At 48.4% G+C, this 14,064-nt stretch overlaps 1 protein-coding gene across 1 annotated transcript in view; it reads right to left on the bottom strand.

Annotated features, from left to right (window-relative positions):
- ZMYM4 (zinc finger MYM-type containing 4) overlaps window positions 1-14,064 on the bottom strand; it is a 118,427-nt gene that overhangs the window by 21,359 nt on the left and 83,004 nt on the right. The window contains 3 exon segments of the mRNA XM_056557205.1: window positions 2,662-2,812; window positions 2,956-3,128; window positions 3,660-3,810. Of these exon segments, the coding sequence (XP_056413180.1) occupies window positions 2,662-2,812; window positions 2,956-3,128; window positions 3,660-3,810 (475 nt within the window).

Genomic DNA, 14,064 nt, shown 5'->3' with positions numbered 1-14,064 from the left:
GTAGTAGCCTTAGAAGGGCGGGAAATTGGTGGATCCACCTAGGAAGGGGAAACCACATTAGAGACAAGGTCCTTGGCGAATAGATAACGCACTTGACCCTTCTTCCTTCCCGGGAACCTCTTGTCCGGATGTTTCCATGCAGATTCTAGAAGAGTGTCAAATTCAGCGTGAGAGCTGAACATTTGAGGTGCTGGTTTAGCACGATGAAAGGATACTTCAGGAGCACGTCCAAAGATCCTGGGTCCTATAAATGAAAGGGGTCTCTTATGGCCGCAACCAATGAGTTCACCGTTACAACTGTATCCGAGCGGTCCTCTTCAGATGCCGATTTGGAAGCCTCATCCGCCAGTTCACCAGGAGCATGTGAACGAGTGGAGGCAGCCCTGGAGGGGGGCGACCCTGATCGGGTACACGGCTCTGGCGAGGCAGAGCAGCAGCTCCGGGAACGTCCTCTGGAGTGACATTTGTGACCAGATGACACGAGGGGGAGGGGACCCACAAGGGGAGCACCCATGTCTACTTGAAGACTCAATGGAAGAGTCAGAAGAAGCACCCCTAGTACGCTTGGCATATGGGGAAGAGGCACAGGATCCTATAGAGGGGTGCCACGTCACTGTGATGCCTCAGCCACCGAACGGGAGACTTGAGTCAAGTCATCCATATACTGGGATAGGGAAGAAACCCAGGTTGGAGGGGTGGCCGAATCCACCGGGACTACTAGAGCATCAGGGGTTGCCAGGGAGTCTGGGGGAGCAGGCAGGAGTACCAGGCATTTTGTGATTACAGTTTTTACAGACAAAATGGAAAACAAATGCTCCAGATGTCTGTTTAGAGGGAGGAACAGTTCTGGGTACAGATATAATGACAAAAGAACTCTCTCCCGAGTCTGTAGTCCCCAGAGCAGGTGCTGTGAGGAGAACTCCCTCTGTAGATAGAGAGGGAGAAAACCCAGCCTGAGCCTGAGAGGGGCTTGCCTGGAGCAGGGGCAATGTCCGATTGGCCCGTCACCTAATCACGCGCGCAGCGCTGATTGGAGGACGATTCGCGCCTCCAGCAAGCTCTGAAATGCCGAAGAAGAAGATAGTAATGGTAATGATAGTAATGGCGCCCGCTCCTTGCCCCGAGCGCACGTCAGCCGCATATGCGCCTGCGGGGAAGTGAGCGGGCAAGACACATTTGCCGGCAGCAGTTTGCTGCCGAAAGCGAAAGCAAGTCGGCGCTTCATGCACCCGAACAGTATAAGCGCCGCGGCTGTCAGCCGCATAGTAAGGGCCGTGGCTGTTAGCCGCATAGCAAAACACACACACACACACACACACCCCCACACACGAGTGCATACAATAAAGTGAACCATTCATTCCTGCCACTGCTCTTTGCCCCAGAAATAAAGATAAAGCCCCTAGTATATGCCAGCCCCATAAACCCTGAAAGGTGGGCCAAAAACTGAGGGTCTCCAGAGGTTGCAAGTCAGCACCTAAGGGTGAAAGGAATATATACTCACCTCAGTCAGAAGAACTTACCTAATGGAGTCTTCTGTGAAGGTCTTCAGTCAGCTTTCGGTCACCTGCATCACGCCTAGCTACCATGTGCGAGCGAGGCGAGCAGGGAATAGGGGGACCCGGACCCATGATGTACAACCCAGGCGCTGACCGTTGGCGAGGGGAGGGGGGGTGAACAGCGCATATACGCAATGTGTGTGCCCCCTTACTCACAATGGGGAAACAGTGAGCTGCAGTTCCCGAGTCCCCACCTGAAAACATGAAAGAAAAAGGAATAAAAAACTAACACATTCCCTAACTAGGAAAATAATAAAACATAAGACATGGTCTGGAGAAATCCAGACCATGTCCACCTCCTTCAGACACTAAGCTTAAACTCATTAGCTCAGGGCCTGGAGGCTGGTATATCCTGCTGGGAGGAGCAGACTTCTTAGTTACCATAGTGTCATACCTTCTAGAGTCCTAGAGACAGCAGCATACACCCACGGTCTGTGTCCCCCAATGGAGCCGATAGAGAAGAGTAATTTATCCACCTGTAAGCTTTATACTCTACAGCTCCGCTACCTATGGCTGCAAGCTAAAAAGGTGAAGTATGTAACACATCTATCAAGGCACAAGCGACACAGCAAGTATGTCCATTTCTCTTCATTCCATCTCAGCCAATGGGATTGGATCAAGGAAATGGTGAACATCTTTAGTAAATTTGGCACATTTTAACACATTAAATTCATGCCTCCTTTAATAGTTACATAGTTTAACCTTTGACTGTGACAAGTAAAGCTCCTTTCACACTATATGTTGCTCCATTTTAAAGACACGTTACAATGTCCCGTTAAGAAAACCCTTAAAAACGTCCGTTAAACGGCCGTTACAAAATCCCATTCAAGTCTATGGAATTTTTTGATTATCCATTATCACTCGTTATAGCCAGTTATGAATAACGGATGTTATTTGTGACAGGAGAAAAAATGCACTAATTTTTCTCCCGTCACAAATAATGTCCGTTATTCCCATAGACTTGAATGTGATTTTGTAACAGCCGTTTAAAGGACATTTTTGAGGGTTTTCTTAATGGGAGATTGTAACGGGTCTTTAAAATGGAGCCACATATAGTGTGAAAGGAGCATAAGCTAAAAAGGTTCTCTTTGTTTTACACACAAACCTGTATTATTGACTGGTGAAGGCTCCGCTGTGCTTTGCTGACTGCAGAAGACTAGTACACACATCAGATTACAGAAGTGTTTCATCTCCCCTCTCCATTTCAGAGACTCACTGAGCTTGCCTTGTCGTTTGCAGCTTTCACATTTTCCCATCTATGACAGACGCATGACATATCATAAAAATGCATATTGTTCAGGAAAACTGTTAAGCTACTAAATCTTTGAGGGTTGCTGTGTTTTGGTGATAATAAGAGGAAAATTTTTAGTTATTGTTTGTCCTTACTTAGAAGCCTTACCTGGTAAAATAACACTGTATATTTTGACATGCACTCTTCCCCGCAAAACTCCTCCAACTTTCCTCCAAAATGGTTCCGCACTAACTTAGAAGAGGTCTGGCAGCAATAGCTACACATTTTGCAGTAATTGCCCCACTTCTTTGAAAGGTCATGTTTATATAGAAGCTTGCAACCTACAGAAAACAAAAAGTAGAATTTTGTTTAAATTACAGGCTGTGATCTGGTAATATGGAGAACAGGCTATAATTGGTTTCTGGGCAAATAGAAAAACTTAGTTAACTTCTTCCCTGTGCCTTAAAACAAGGAAGGAATACTTACCACCTCCACTTCTCCACTGCTTGCACTGTCTGATCTTCCGGTCCCTGACAAACTCCTTTTCTGTCAGCTTCTGATGAAACCCCGCTCAGCCAATCACAAGCAGTGTGTATGGGAGCAGGACTTCATTAAAAACTGGCAGAAAAGGAGCGCAGCAGGGATCAGAAGATCACAAGCATTGGGGAAGCAGAGGAGGTAGGTATCCAGTCTTTTATTGTTTTATTTCAATGGGAGGCAGTTATTTAAGTTTAATATTTGCCCAAAACCAATTAATGCTCTTGAATAAATTTAACAAAGATGCACAGACTTTGTTGTTACGAGTGGAAAAAAGCACTTAAAAACTGACTTGACTATGCAAAAAAATGTAAGATGTTATTTTCTGGGCTCACCTTCACTGCAGAATACCTTCTCAGCACCTGAGAAACGTACAACCTCCTTGATAGTCTTCTCTATCTTGCAGTACTCGCACATGGCCATAACCAAGTTAATTTTTTTGTACTCATCACAGCATGCTTTGCCACAAAACTGATGCATTTTACTCTAAAATGAGAATAGAATGTATAAAATAAGTTATATATAATGTAATTCAAAATGTAATACAATTAGCATATTCATTGAATTAATATACATTAATTTCTATACTTATAATCCAGGTTTAGGGTAGGGTTACATGTGCCATATTTTCCTGCATATTTTTTGCAGCCGATTCTGCTATTCATTGACTTCAATGAGATAATATGCAACAAAATAAGCCAGTTAGTTTTTAGCAACAGAAGACAATTGCAACTTTATCTCTATGCAGTTAAAAAAAATGATAATCAAAGTCACATATATGCAAAAGTAGTACTGATAAAAACTACAAATCACAGTGCTAAAAATGAGCTCTCATACAATTTTTTTTTTTATGTTTTAGGGGGTCAGAATAGGGCAGTTTTAACCTCTTAACCCCTTAAGGACTGAGCCCTTTTTCGCAATTATGACCACCGTCACTTTACAAATTAATAACGCAAAAACGCTTTTACCGAATATTCTGATTCTGAGATTGTTTTTTCGTGACATATTCTACTTTATTTTGGTGGTAAATTTTCGGCGTTAATTGCATCCTTTTTTGGTGAAAAATCCAAAAATTTCATGAAAATTTAGCATTTTTCTAACTTTGAAGCTCTCTAATTGTAAGGAAAATGGATATTCCAAATACATTTTATTTTTCCTCACAAACACAATATGTCCACTTTATGTTGGCATCATAAAATTGACATATTTTTGCTTTTTGAAAAAATTAGAGGGCTTCAAAGTAGAGCAGCAATTTTCAAAAATGTCATGAAAATTGCTAAATCTGAAGGGACAGATGTTACAGAACTACAACTCCCAGCATGCCTGGGCAGTCGAGGCATGCTGAGAGTTGTAGTTTGGCAACATCTGGAGGGCTACTGTTTGGGCACCACTGTAACAGTGGTCTCAAAACTGTGACCCTCCAGATGTTCCAAAACTACAACTCCTAGCATTCCCAGACAGCCTTTGGCTCTCTGGGCATGCTGGGAGTTGCAGTTTGGCCCCCCTAGTGGTTGCCACAGTAAAGATCGATTTCCTTTCACTTTCAATTCCCCCCCCCCCCCCCATTGTCGATTCCCTACCTGATCAGGATCCTGCAGGCTCCAGCGAAGATCCCAGGTCCCCAGGCATCTTCTCCTGCAGGTACGGCCTCCATCTTCTTTCCAGAGCCCCTCGACATCCAGGGGCGGGCAGAACGGGGGGTTGCCATGGCAACCCCCTGTCCTGCACTGCCATTGGTCAGAACTCCGTTCTGACTAATGCCAAGGGATAGGAGTAGATCGCAGCTTTGCGACCTCACTCCTATCCTTTGGGCTGATGGGGGCTGTTGCTGACAACTCCGATCAGCCCTATTTTCCGGGTGATCGGGTCACCAGAGACCCGATCAGCCCGGAATTGGAGAAAATCGCATATCTGAATTGACATGCGATTTTCTCCGATCGCCGACATGGGGGGGTCTCAGGACCCCCCCTGGGCGATGTGCCAGGGTGCCTGCTGAATGATTTCAGCAGGCATCCGGCTCCGGTCCCCAACCGGCTAGCGGTGGGGACCGGATTTCCCACGGGCGTATGGATACGCCCTCAGTACTTAAGGACTCGGAATGCAGGGCATATCCATACGCCCTGTGTCCTGAAGAGGTTAAGGACACAGACAATTTTATTTTTGCGTTTTGTTTTTTCCTCCTCATCTTCTAAAATCCATAACTCTTTTATATTTCCATTCCCAGACCCATATGAGGGCTTGTTTTTTGCACGACCAGTTGTACTTTGTAGTGAAATCACTCATTTTACCTTAAAATTTATGATAAACCCCCCAAAAAATTTTTGTGTAAGGAAATTTTCATGAAAATCATAATTTAGCAAATTGGGGGGAGTTCGTTTTCACGCTGTACATTTACACGTAAAAAATTACATGTTTTCTTTATTCTCTGGGTCAATTCAATTAAAATGATACCCATGGTTACATACATTTCTATATTGTACTATATTTTTTTTTATTTTTTATTTTTTTACAAAATCAGTACGTTTAAAATTGCCCTATTTTGACCACCTCTAACTTTCTTATTTTTCCGTATTCAGGGTTGTGTGAGGGCTAATTTTTTGCGCCGTGATATGTAGTTTGTTTTAGTACCACATTTGAGCATATGTGACTTTTTGATCGCTTTTTATAAAAAAAAATTGCAGTTTGATGTGACAAAAAAGCAGAAATTTTGGACTTTGTTTAATATTTTTTTTACATTTATGTAGTTCGCCGTAGGGGATCATTAACATTATATTTTTATAGTTCGGACATTTACGCACGTGACAATACCAAATCTGTTTATTATTTATCTTTTTTTACGCTTGTGTGTATTAAAAGGAGATGTCCGGTACGGACTATTCCTATTCTATACTGCCCGGGCTGCAAAAAAAAGAAGAAAACAAACTTTCACTTCGGTCAGCCGGGCTGTCTACTTAGGCGGGACATCGCTGCGGCCAGTGATAGGTTGAAGCGCTGTGTTACGTCCCGAGCTAAGGGAAGTAGACAGCCTGGCCGCTCCGGGGGAACGTAGGAAAGTAAGTGAAAAAGTTTGTTTTCTTTTTTTGCAACCCGGGCAGGGTGGAATAGGAATAGTCGGTACCGGACATCTCCTTTAATATGGGGAAAAGGGGTGATTGAACACTTTATTGGGGGAGGGGCTTTTTCACATTTATTTTACACTTTTATAGTCCCCATAGGGGACTATTTACAGCAATCATTAGATTGTTAATACTGTTCAGTGCTATGCATAGGGCATAGCACTGATCAGTATTATCGGTGATCATCCGCTCTGGTCAGCTGGAAGGCAGATCAGTGCAGAAGACCTCGAGAAACGGATGGAGGCAGGTGAGGGGACCTCCGTCCGCCATCTTGGCTGATCTGATCCCCATGGAAGAGCCGCGGGCAATTAGATCAGCCATTTTAAGTGCAGCACTGTCACAGATGCCGTGATCTGTATCGATCACGGCATCTGAGGGGTTAATGGCAGACATCAGCGCGATCACTGATGTCTGCCATTACCGGCGGGTCCACGGCTGCTGACAGCCGCCGGGAATGAAGCAAGCGCAGCTCCTGCACTCGAGTCACAGCCGCGCCGTAAATGTACGGCACTGTGCGCGAAGTGATGCTATGCAGCTCCGTACATTTACGGCGCATGTCCTTAAGAGGTTAAACATACTTTCCTTGTTTAAAAAAAATTGACGTCACTCGTCATTGCGCCTTGCAGCGCATAGCAACGACGCATAGACGACACACCGGAGCCAGAACCAGCGCGGACCCGACCCAGGCAACAGGTAATCATAAAACCGGGGATGGGAGAGGCAATGGGGCAGCGGTGCAGACAGCCAGGGGGAGAGAAGCAGCAGCAACAGGGCTCTAGACCCCAGGAAAGGCAGAGGGAGATGTGGGCAGCGATTACCTCTCTCCCCCTGCCTTTCCTGGGGTCTTCTGCGGGGTCAGAAACAGTGTATCGGGGTATACACATGCACACACACCCACCCTCATTTTACCAAGGATATTTGGGTAAAAAGGAGATTTTTTTTTTTAGACTTACCGTAAAATCTTTCTCGAAGGATCCATTGGGGGACACAGACTCTGGGTATATGCTGCTGTCTCTAGGAGGTTGACACGATGGTAACCAAAAAGTCGGCTCCTTCCCAGCAGGATATACCCGCCTCCAGGCCACTGAGCAATTCAGTTTAGTCTCAGAGCAATAGGAGGAGACCGACAGGTCAAAAGGGAAAAAAAAACATGAACTGTCCGAGAACCCGAAGAAACAATAACTGAACACTCCCTCGGACAGATAAGCGAAAAGGAACAACAGAAAAGGGGCGGGAGCTGTGTCCCCCCCCAATGGATCCTTCGAGAAAAAGATTTTACGGTAAGTCTAAAAAATCTCCTTTTCTCTATCATCTCCATTGGGGGACACAGACTCTGGGACGTACCAAAGCCGTCCCTTGGGTGGGCAGAGAATAAAAAGGTCAGGCAGTCGGCTGTACCACCGCCGCCTGCAACACGTTACGGACCAGACTAGCATCAGCCGATGCGAAGGTATGAACTGGATAGAATTTCGAAAAAGTGTGCAAAGACGACCAAGTGGCTGCTTTGCAGATCTGCGAGGCCGAGGCCTTGTTTCAAAGAGCCCAGGATGCTCCCACAGAGCGGGTGGAATGAGCCAAAACCCTGAAAGGTGGGGGTCCTCCCCTTGCAGCGGTAAGCTTCCGAAATAGCACAACGGATCCACCGAGAAATGGTGGCCTTAGAAGCAGGCTGTCCCTTCCGACGGCCTTCCGTAAGGACGAAAAAAGAATCGCACTGACGAAAGGAAGAGGTGACGGAAAGAAAAGTCTGATCCGCTCAAACCACATCTAATATGTGAAGCAGGCGCTCCCTGGGATGAGAAGGACCTGGACAAAAGGACGGAAGGACGATGTCCTCGTTGAGATGAAAGGCCAAAACGACTTTAGGCAAGAAAGACAGATCTGGTTGGAAAACAACCTTATCCTGATAAATTATCAGGAAAGGGGAACGGCAGGAGAGAGCTGCCAGTTCAGAAACTCTCCTAATGGAGGTAATAGCTATAAGAAAAGCCACTTTCCAGGAAAGGAAGAAGAACCTCCCTAAGGGGCTCAAAGGGTGTGCCCTGGTGAGCGCCTAGAACAAAGTTCAAGTCCCAAGGGGGAGAAGGGGACCGGTAAGGAGGGGCCGCATGTGCCACTCCTTGGAGGAAGGTCCGGACATGAGAATTGGAAGCCAGAGGACGCTGAAAAAGAATAGAAAGGGCCGAAACCTGAAAGGGCCAACCCAGACTGTAAAAAGGAAAGGAGACGGGGCACAGAAAAGGTAACTGGAGAAAAAGATTGAGCTTCGCACCAACGAAAGTAAGACCGCCAGTTACGGTGGTAAATTTTCACAGAGGTGGGCTTGCGAGCCCTAAGCATGGTGTGAATTACCTGGGAAGAGAAGCCGCGGGCCCTTAGAACCACGGTCTCAACCGCCACGCCGTCAAATGCAGCGACTGTAAATTGGGGTGGCAAAGGGGACCCTGTGACAGTAGGTCTGGACAAAGAGGAAGGCGGAACGGAAAGTCGTCCAGAAGCCAGACCACGTCGGTGTACCATGCCCTTCGAGGCCAGTCTGGAGGCACCAGAATGGAGGGGACTCCTTCCGCCTTGAGCTTCCTCAGCACCCTGGGAAGGAGAGGGAGAGGAAGAGGAGGGAACAGGTAGGGCAGGACAGAGCCCGACCACGGAATTACTAAGGCATCCGCGGCTAGAGCCAGGGGGTCCCTGGACTTTGACACAAACTTCAGAACTTTCCGGTTGTGTCGAGACGAGAAGAGATCCACCTCCGGGGTCCACCAGAGGTCGCAGATCTACGCGAACACCTCTGGAAGAAGAGACCACTCTCTGGGGTCGGCTGAGGACCGACTGAGGAAATCCGCTTCCCAATTGAGAACTCCCGGAATGTGAATTGCCGAAATGGCTGGAACCACTTGTTCCGCCCAGAGGAGGATCTATGACACCTTGGACATGGCAGCTGAGCTGCGAGTGCAGCCCTGCCGATTAATGTATGCCACAGCTGTGGCATTGTCCGACTGGACACGGACAGGGTGACCCTGAAGCAGGGACTCCCAATGCTTCAGACAAAGATAAATCACCCTCAGTTCCAGAATGTTTATGGAAAGAAGGTCTTCTTGGGGAGGCCAGAGGCCCTGAACCATCTGATCCCTGAAAACACCCCCCCCCCCCCCCAGCTCGACAGGCTGGCGTCCATCGTGACCACCTGCCAGTGGAGGGGGAGGAACAAACGCCCCTGAAGAAGAAGAGGGGAGCGGAGCCCCCAGCGCAGAGACTGCCGAGTCCGGAGCGGGAGAACGAGAGAGAGAGAACGAGAGAGAGAGAGAACGAGAGAGAGAACGAGAGAGAGAACGAGAGAGAGAACGAGAGAGAGAACGAGAGAGAGAACGAGAGAGAGAACGAGAGAGAGAACGAGAGAGAGAACGAGAGAGAGAACGAGAGAGAGAACGAGAGAGAGAACGAGAGAGAGAACGAGAGAGAGAACGAGAGAGAGAACGAGAGAGAGAACGAGAGAGAGAACGAGAGAACGAGAGAGAGAGAGAACGAGAGAGAGAGAGAACGAGAGAGAGAGAGAACGAGAGAGAGAGAGAACGAGAGAGCGAGAGAACGAGAGAGCGAGAGAACGAGAGAGCGAGAGAACGAGAGAGCGAGAGAACGAGAGAGCGAGAGAACGAGAGAGCGAGAGAACGAGAGAGCGAGAGAACGAGAGAGCGAGAGAACGAGAGAGCGAGAGAACACGAGAACGAGAGAACACGAGAACGAGAGAACACGAGAACGAGAGAACACGAGAACGAGAGAACGAGAGAACACGAGAACGAGAGAACGAGAGAACACGAGAACGAGAGAACGAGAGAACACGAGAACGAGAGAGAGAACGAGAGAACGAGAGAGAGAACGAGAGAACGAGAGAGAGAACGAGAGAACGAGAGAACACGAGAACGAGAGAACACGAGAACGAAAGAACGAGAGAACACGAGAACACGAGAACGAGAGAACACGAGAACGAGAGAACACGAGAACGAGAGAACGAGAGAACGAGAGAACACGAGAACGAGAGAACACGAGAACGAGAGAACGAGAGAGAACACGAGAGCGAGAGAGAGTGAGAGAGAGAGAGGACCTGTCCATTGTGCAAGAATCACCAGCTGAAGAGGATGGTAATGAAACTGGGCAAAGGGTACAGCCTCCATGGCTGCCACCATCCTACAAAGGACTTCCATGCAAGTACGGATGGAGACCTGGGATGGTGTCCGGAGGGAGCGGACTCCCGACAAAAGGGCCAGACATTTATCCGGCGGAAGGCGAATCCGAGCCGAGGCAGAGTCGAACTGAAGCCCCAAGAAGACCAGCGACTGGGTGGTGGAGAGAACTGACTTGTCTCGGTTGACCATCCACCCGAAGCAACATAAGGTCTGAAGAGTGAGGCTCACATTCTCCAGAGCCTGGGCTCTGGTGGGGGCTTTGATGAGAAGGTCGTCCAAGTAGGGTATCACTGAGACCCCTCTTGACCGTAACAGAGCCACCACAGGCGCCAGAATCTTGGTAAAGACTTGTGGCGCTGTGGCCAGACCGAAAAGGAGAGCCACAAATTGATAATGACCTTCCGGAACCACAAAGCGGAGGTACTGCTGGTGTCCTGGAAAAATTGGAACGTGGAAGTAGGCATCCTTGATGTCCACCGAGGAAAGAAACTCCCCTTGATCCATAGAAGCCACCATCAATCGGAGAGATTCCATTCGGAATCGGCGGATAAGAAGATGGTGGTTGAGACGTTTGAGATCCAGGATTGGCCGCACAGAACAGTTTTTCTTGGGAACCACGAAAAGATTGGAATAAAAATCCCGAAAGCATTCCCTTGAAGGAACTGGGACGATGACACCCTGGACGAGAAGGGACTGAAGAGCCTCCCAAAATCCCCTCGCAAGTGAGGGAGATCGGGGAGCATGGGACTGGAAAAAACAATCCCTCGGAAGGGAGGCAAATTCTATCCGGTATCCGTTGGACACCGCATCCCTGACCCAGGAGTCCTGAATGCGCGTGGTCCAAACGTCTCAAAAAAGCAAGAGACGACCTCCCACCAGGAAAAAAGCTGCGGGCGGGGGCGTCCCTTCATGCAGAAGTGGGTTTGCAGTTGCCCGCTTTGGCCGCAAAACGGTCGGGACGGTTGGTGTCCGACTTCCACAAGGGATGGGCCTTGAAAAAGGGAACCTTCTTGTCCCATGGAGGCGCCTGGTTGGACCCTTTAGAGGGGCCAGATGTCCGAAAGGAAGAAGACTTCCTACGGAAAGAAGTGCTAGATGTTTTGAGGTAATAAAGAGCTATTGCCCTGTCGGCTCAGAGATAATCTCATCCAGGCGCTTGCCAAAAAGACGAGAACCAGTAAAAGGAATCTCGTGAGAGACTTCTTAGATGCAGCGTCCGCGTTCCAAGTTTTAAGCCAAATGGAACAACGGAGGGCCACTAGATTACCGGTGGCATAGGCAGCGCAGCGAGCTGAGCGCAAGGAAGCAGAACACAGGAAATCTCCAGTTTTGGAACATTGGAGGGCCAGAGCAGACAGTTCTTCCGGGGGAGAACATGAAAGAATGCCCTGACGGAGTTGGGACTGCCAAACTGAGAGGGCCTTAGACACCCAGGTGGAGGCGAAGACAGGGAGCAGGGAAGAACCCGCTGCTTCAAAGGCATACTTCGCTAACAATTCAACCTTTTGTCTGCAGGATCCTTGAAGGCCGCTGCATTCACCAGCGGCAAAGTAGTAGCTTTAGAGAGGCAGGAAACGGGAGGATCCACCGACTGATAGGAAGTCACTTTAGAAACAAGGTCCTTGGCGAAAGGATATCGTGCTTGGACTTTCTTCAGTTCCTGAAACTTCTTCTCAGGGTGCTTCCAGGCAGATTCTAGAATGGCCTCAAATTCAGTGAGAGCTGAACACTTTGTGTGCCAGTCGGGCACGATGAAAGGATACTTCTGGAGCTGCGTCCGAAGTTCCTGGTTAAAGGTGTCTCTTATGGCCATAACCAATGAGTTCACCGTGTCCACTGAGTCCGAACGGTCCTCCGAATCGGATGCCGAATCGGAACCCTTATGGCCATAACCAATGAGTTCACCGTGTCCACTGAGTCCGAACGGTCCTCCGAATCGGATGCCGAATCGGAACCCTCGGCCGCTAGCTCTCCAGGAGAGTGCAAACGAGTGGAGGCAGCCCTGGAAGAGGGAGACTCCAACCTGGTACGTGGTTCAGGAGAGCCAGAAGAGTCCTCCAGAAGAGTGACGCGTGTGGCCTGAAGAAGTGGTCCGGTGAGACCTGCGAGAGGAACGCCCGTGCCTACCAGTAGACTCCTGGGAAGAGTCAGAGGAGAGGAACAGTTCTGGGCACGGACATAGTAAAAAAAAAAAAATGAACAGTCTCACCCAAAGTCTGTGTCCCAAGGCAGCTGCTGTGAGGAGAACTCTGCACAGTGCTGAGGGAGAGAGAAAAGACGCCGGCCAGTAGGAGGAAGAGGCCGGGTCAGGGCAAGGAGCTCTGTGATTGGCCCCTGCACGGCCCCAACGCGCGCCCAGCGCTGATTGGTGGCCCATTTGTCCGCCGGGCCATTGAAGATATACAGCGGGACTCCTCTGTAATAGCGCCCGCTCAGAACCCCGAGCATACACTCCGCCTGTAGTGAGTCCTGTGCGCCCGGGAATGGAGCAGGCGAAGTGCCGTCAGCAGCCGCGGCTGCCGAAAGTGAAAGTAAAAAAGGCGCAAGCCGCCCGCAGGGAGAAGCCTGCGGTGTGTACAGTAAAACACACGCCTCTAATAAAGTGCCCGTATAGACAAAACACTGTCCAAAGCTCCACTGCCCCCCATATAATAAAAAAAATACGCCCCCTGCAGGGAATAAGTCTCCCCCGGCCAGTCCCAGCTTCTGTAGGATAGGGCCAAAAAACAAAGGGTCTCCAGCTGTTGCAAGACCTAGGGAGAAAAGATACTCACCTATGCTGAACTTACCTAAAGAAGTCTTCATACTATAGTCTTCAGTCAGCATTTTCACCTGCGGCAAACCAAGCTCATAGCAAGGCGAACAGGGAGGTAGGGGGACCCGGACCCATGAGGTACAACCCCAAGCGCTGACCGTTGGCGAGAGGGGGTTAACAGTACATCCAAGATGCCTGCCACCTCTCGCAATGGGGAAACAGTGAACATTGCATTCCTGATTCCCACCTGAAAACAGAAATAAAAAGGAATAAAGAACTAACACATTCCCTAAACCTAATAAAATAAAAAAATATGAGACTTGGTCTGGAGAAAACCAGACCATGTCCACCTCCTTAAGACACTAAGCAAAAACTGAATTGCTCAGTGGCCTGGAGGCGGGTATATCCTGCTGGGAGGAGCCAACTTTTTGGTTACCATAGTGTCAACCTCCTAGAGACAGCAGCATATACCCAGAGTCTGTGTCCCCCAATGGAGCCGATAGAGAAAAACTTTTTTTACCAAAATATCTTTGGTAAAATGAGGGTGCGTGTTATAGGCCGGTGCGTGGTATACCCCGATAAATACGGTAATTCCACATGTGTTACTTCATAGTTTTAATGCCTTCAGTGTGAATCTACAATTTTTATAGTCATGAAAATAAAGAAAACTCTTTAAATGACAAGGTAT

The sequence above is a fragment of the Hyla sarda genome, chromosome 2, assembly GCF_029499605.1.
Source record: "Hyla sarda isolate aHylSar1 chromosome 2, aHylSar1.hap1, whole genome shotgun sequence".
NCBI lineage: Eukaryota > Metazoa > Chordata > Amphibia > Anura > Hylidae > Hyla > Hyla sarda.
The sequence above is the reverse complement of the archived record's forward strand: the minus strand, read 5'-3'. Positions and strand labels throughout refer to the sequence as shown.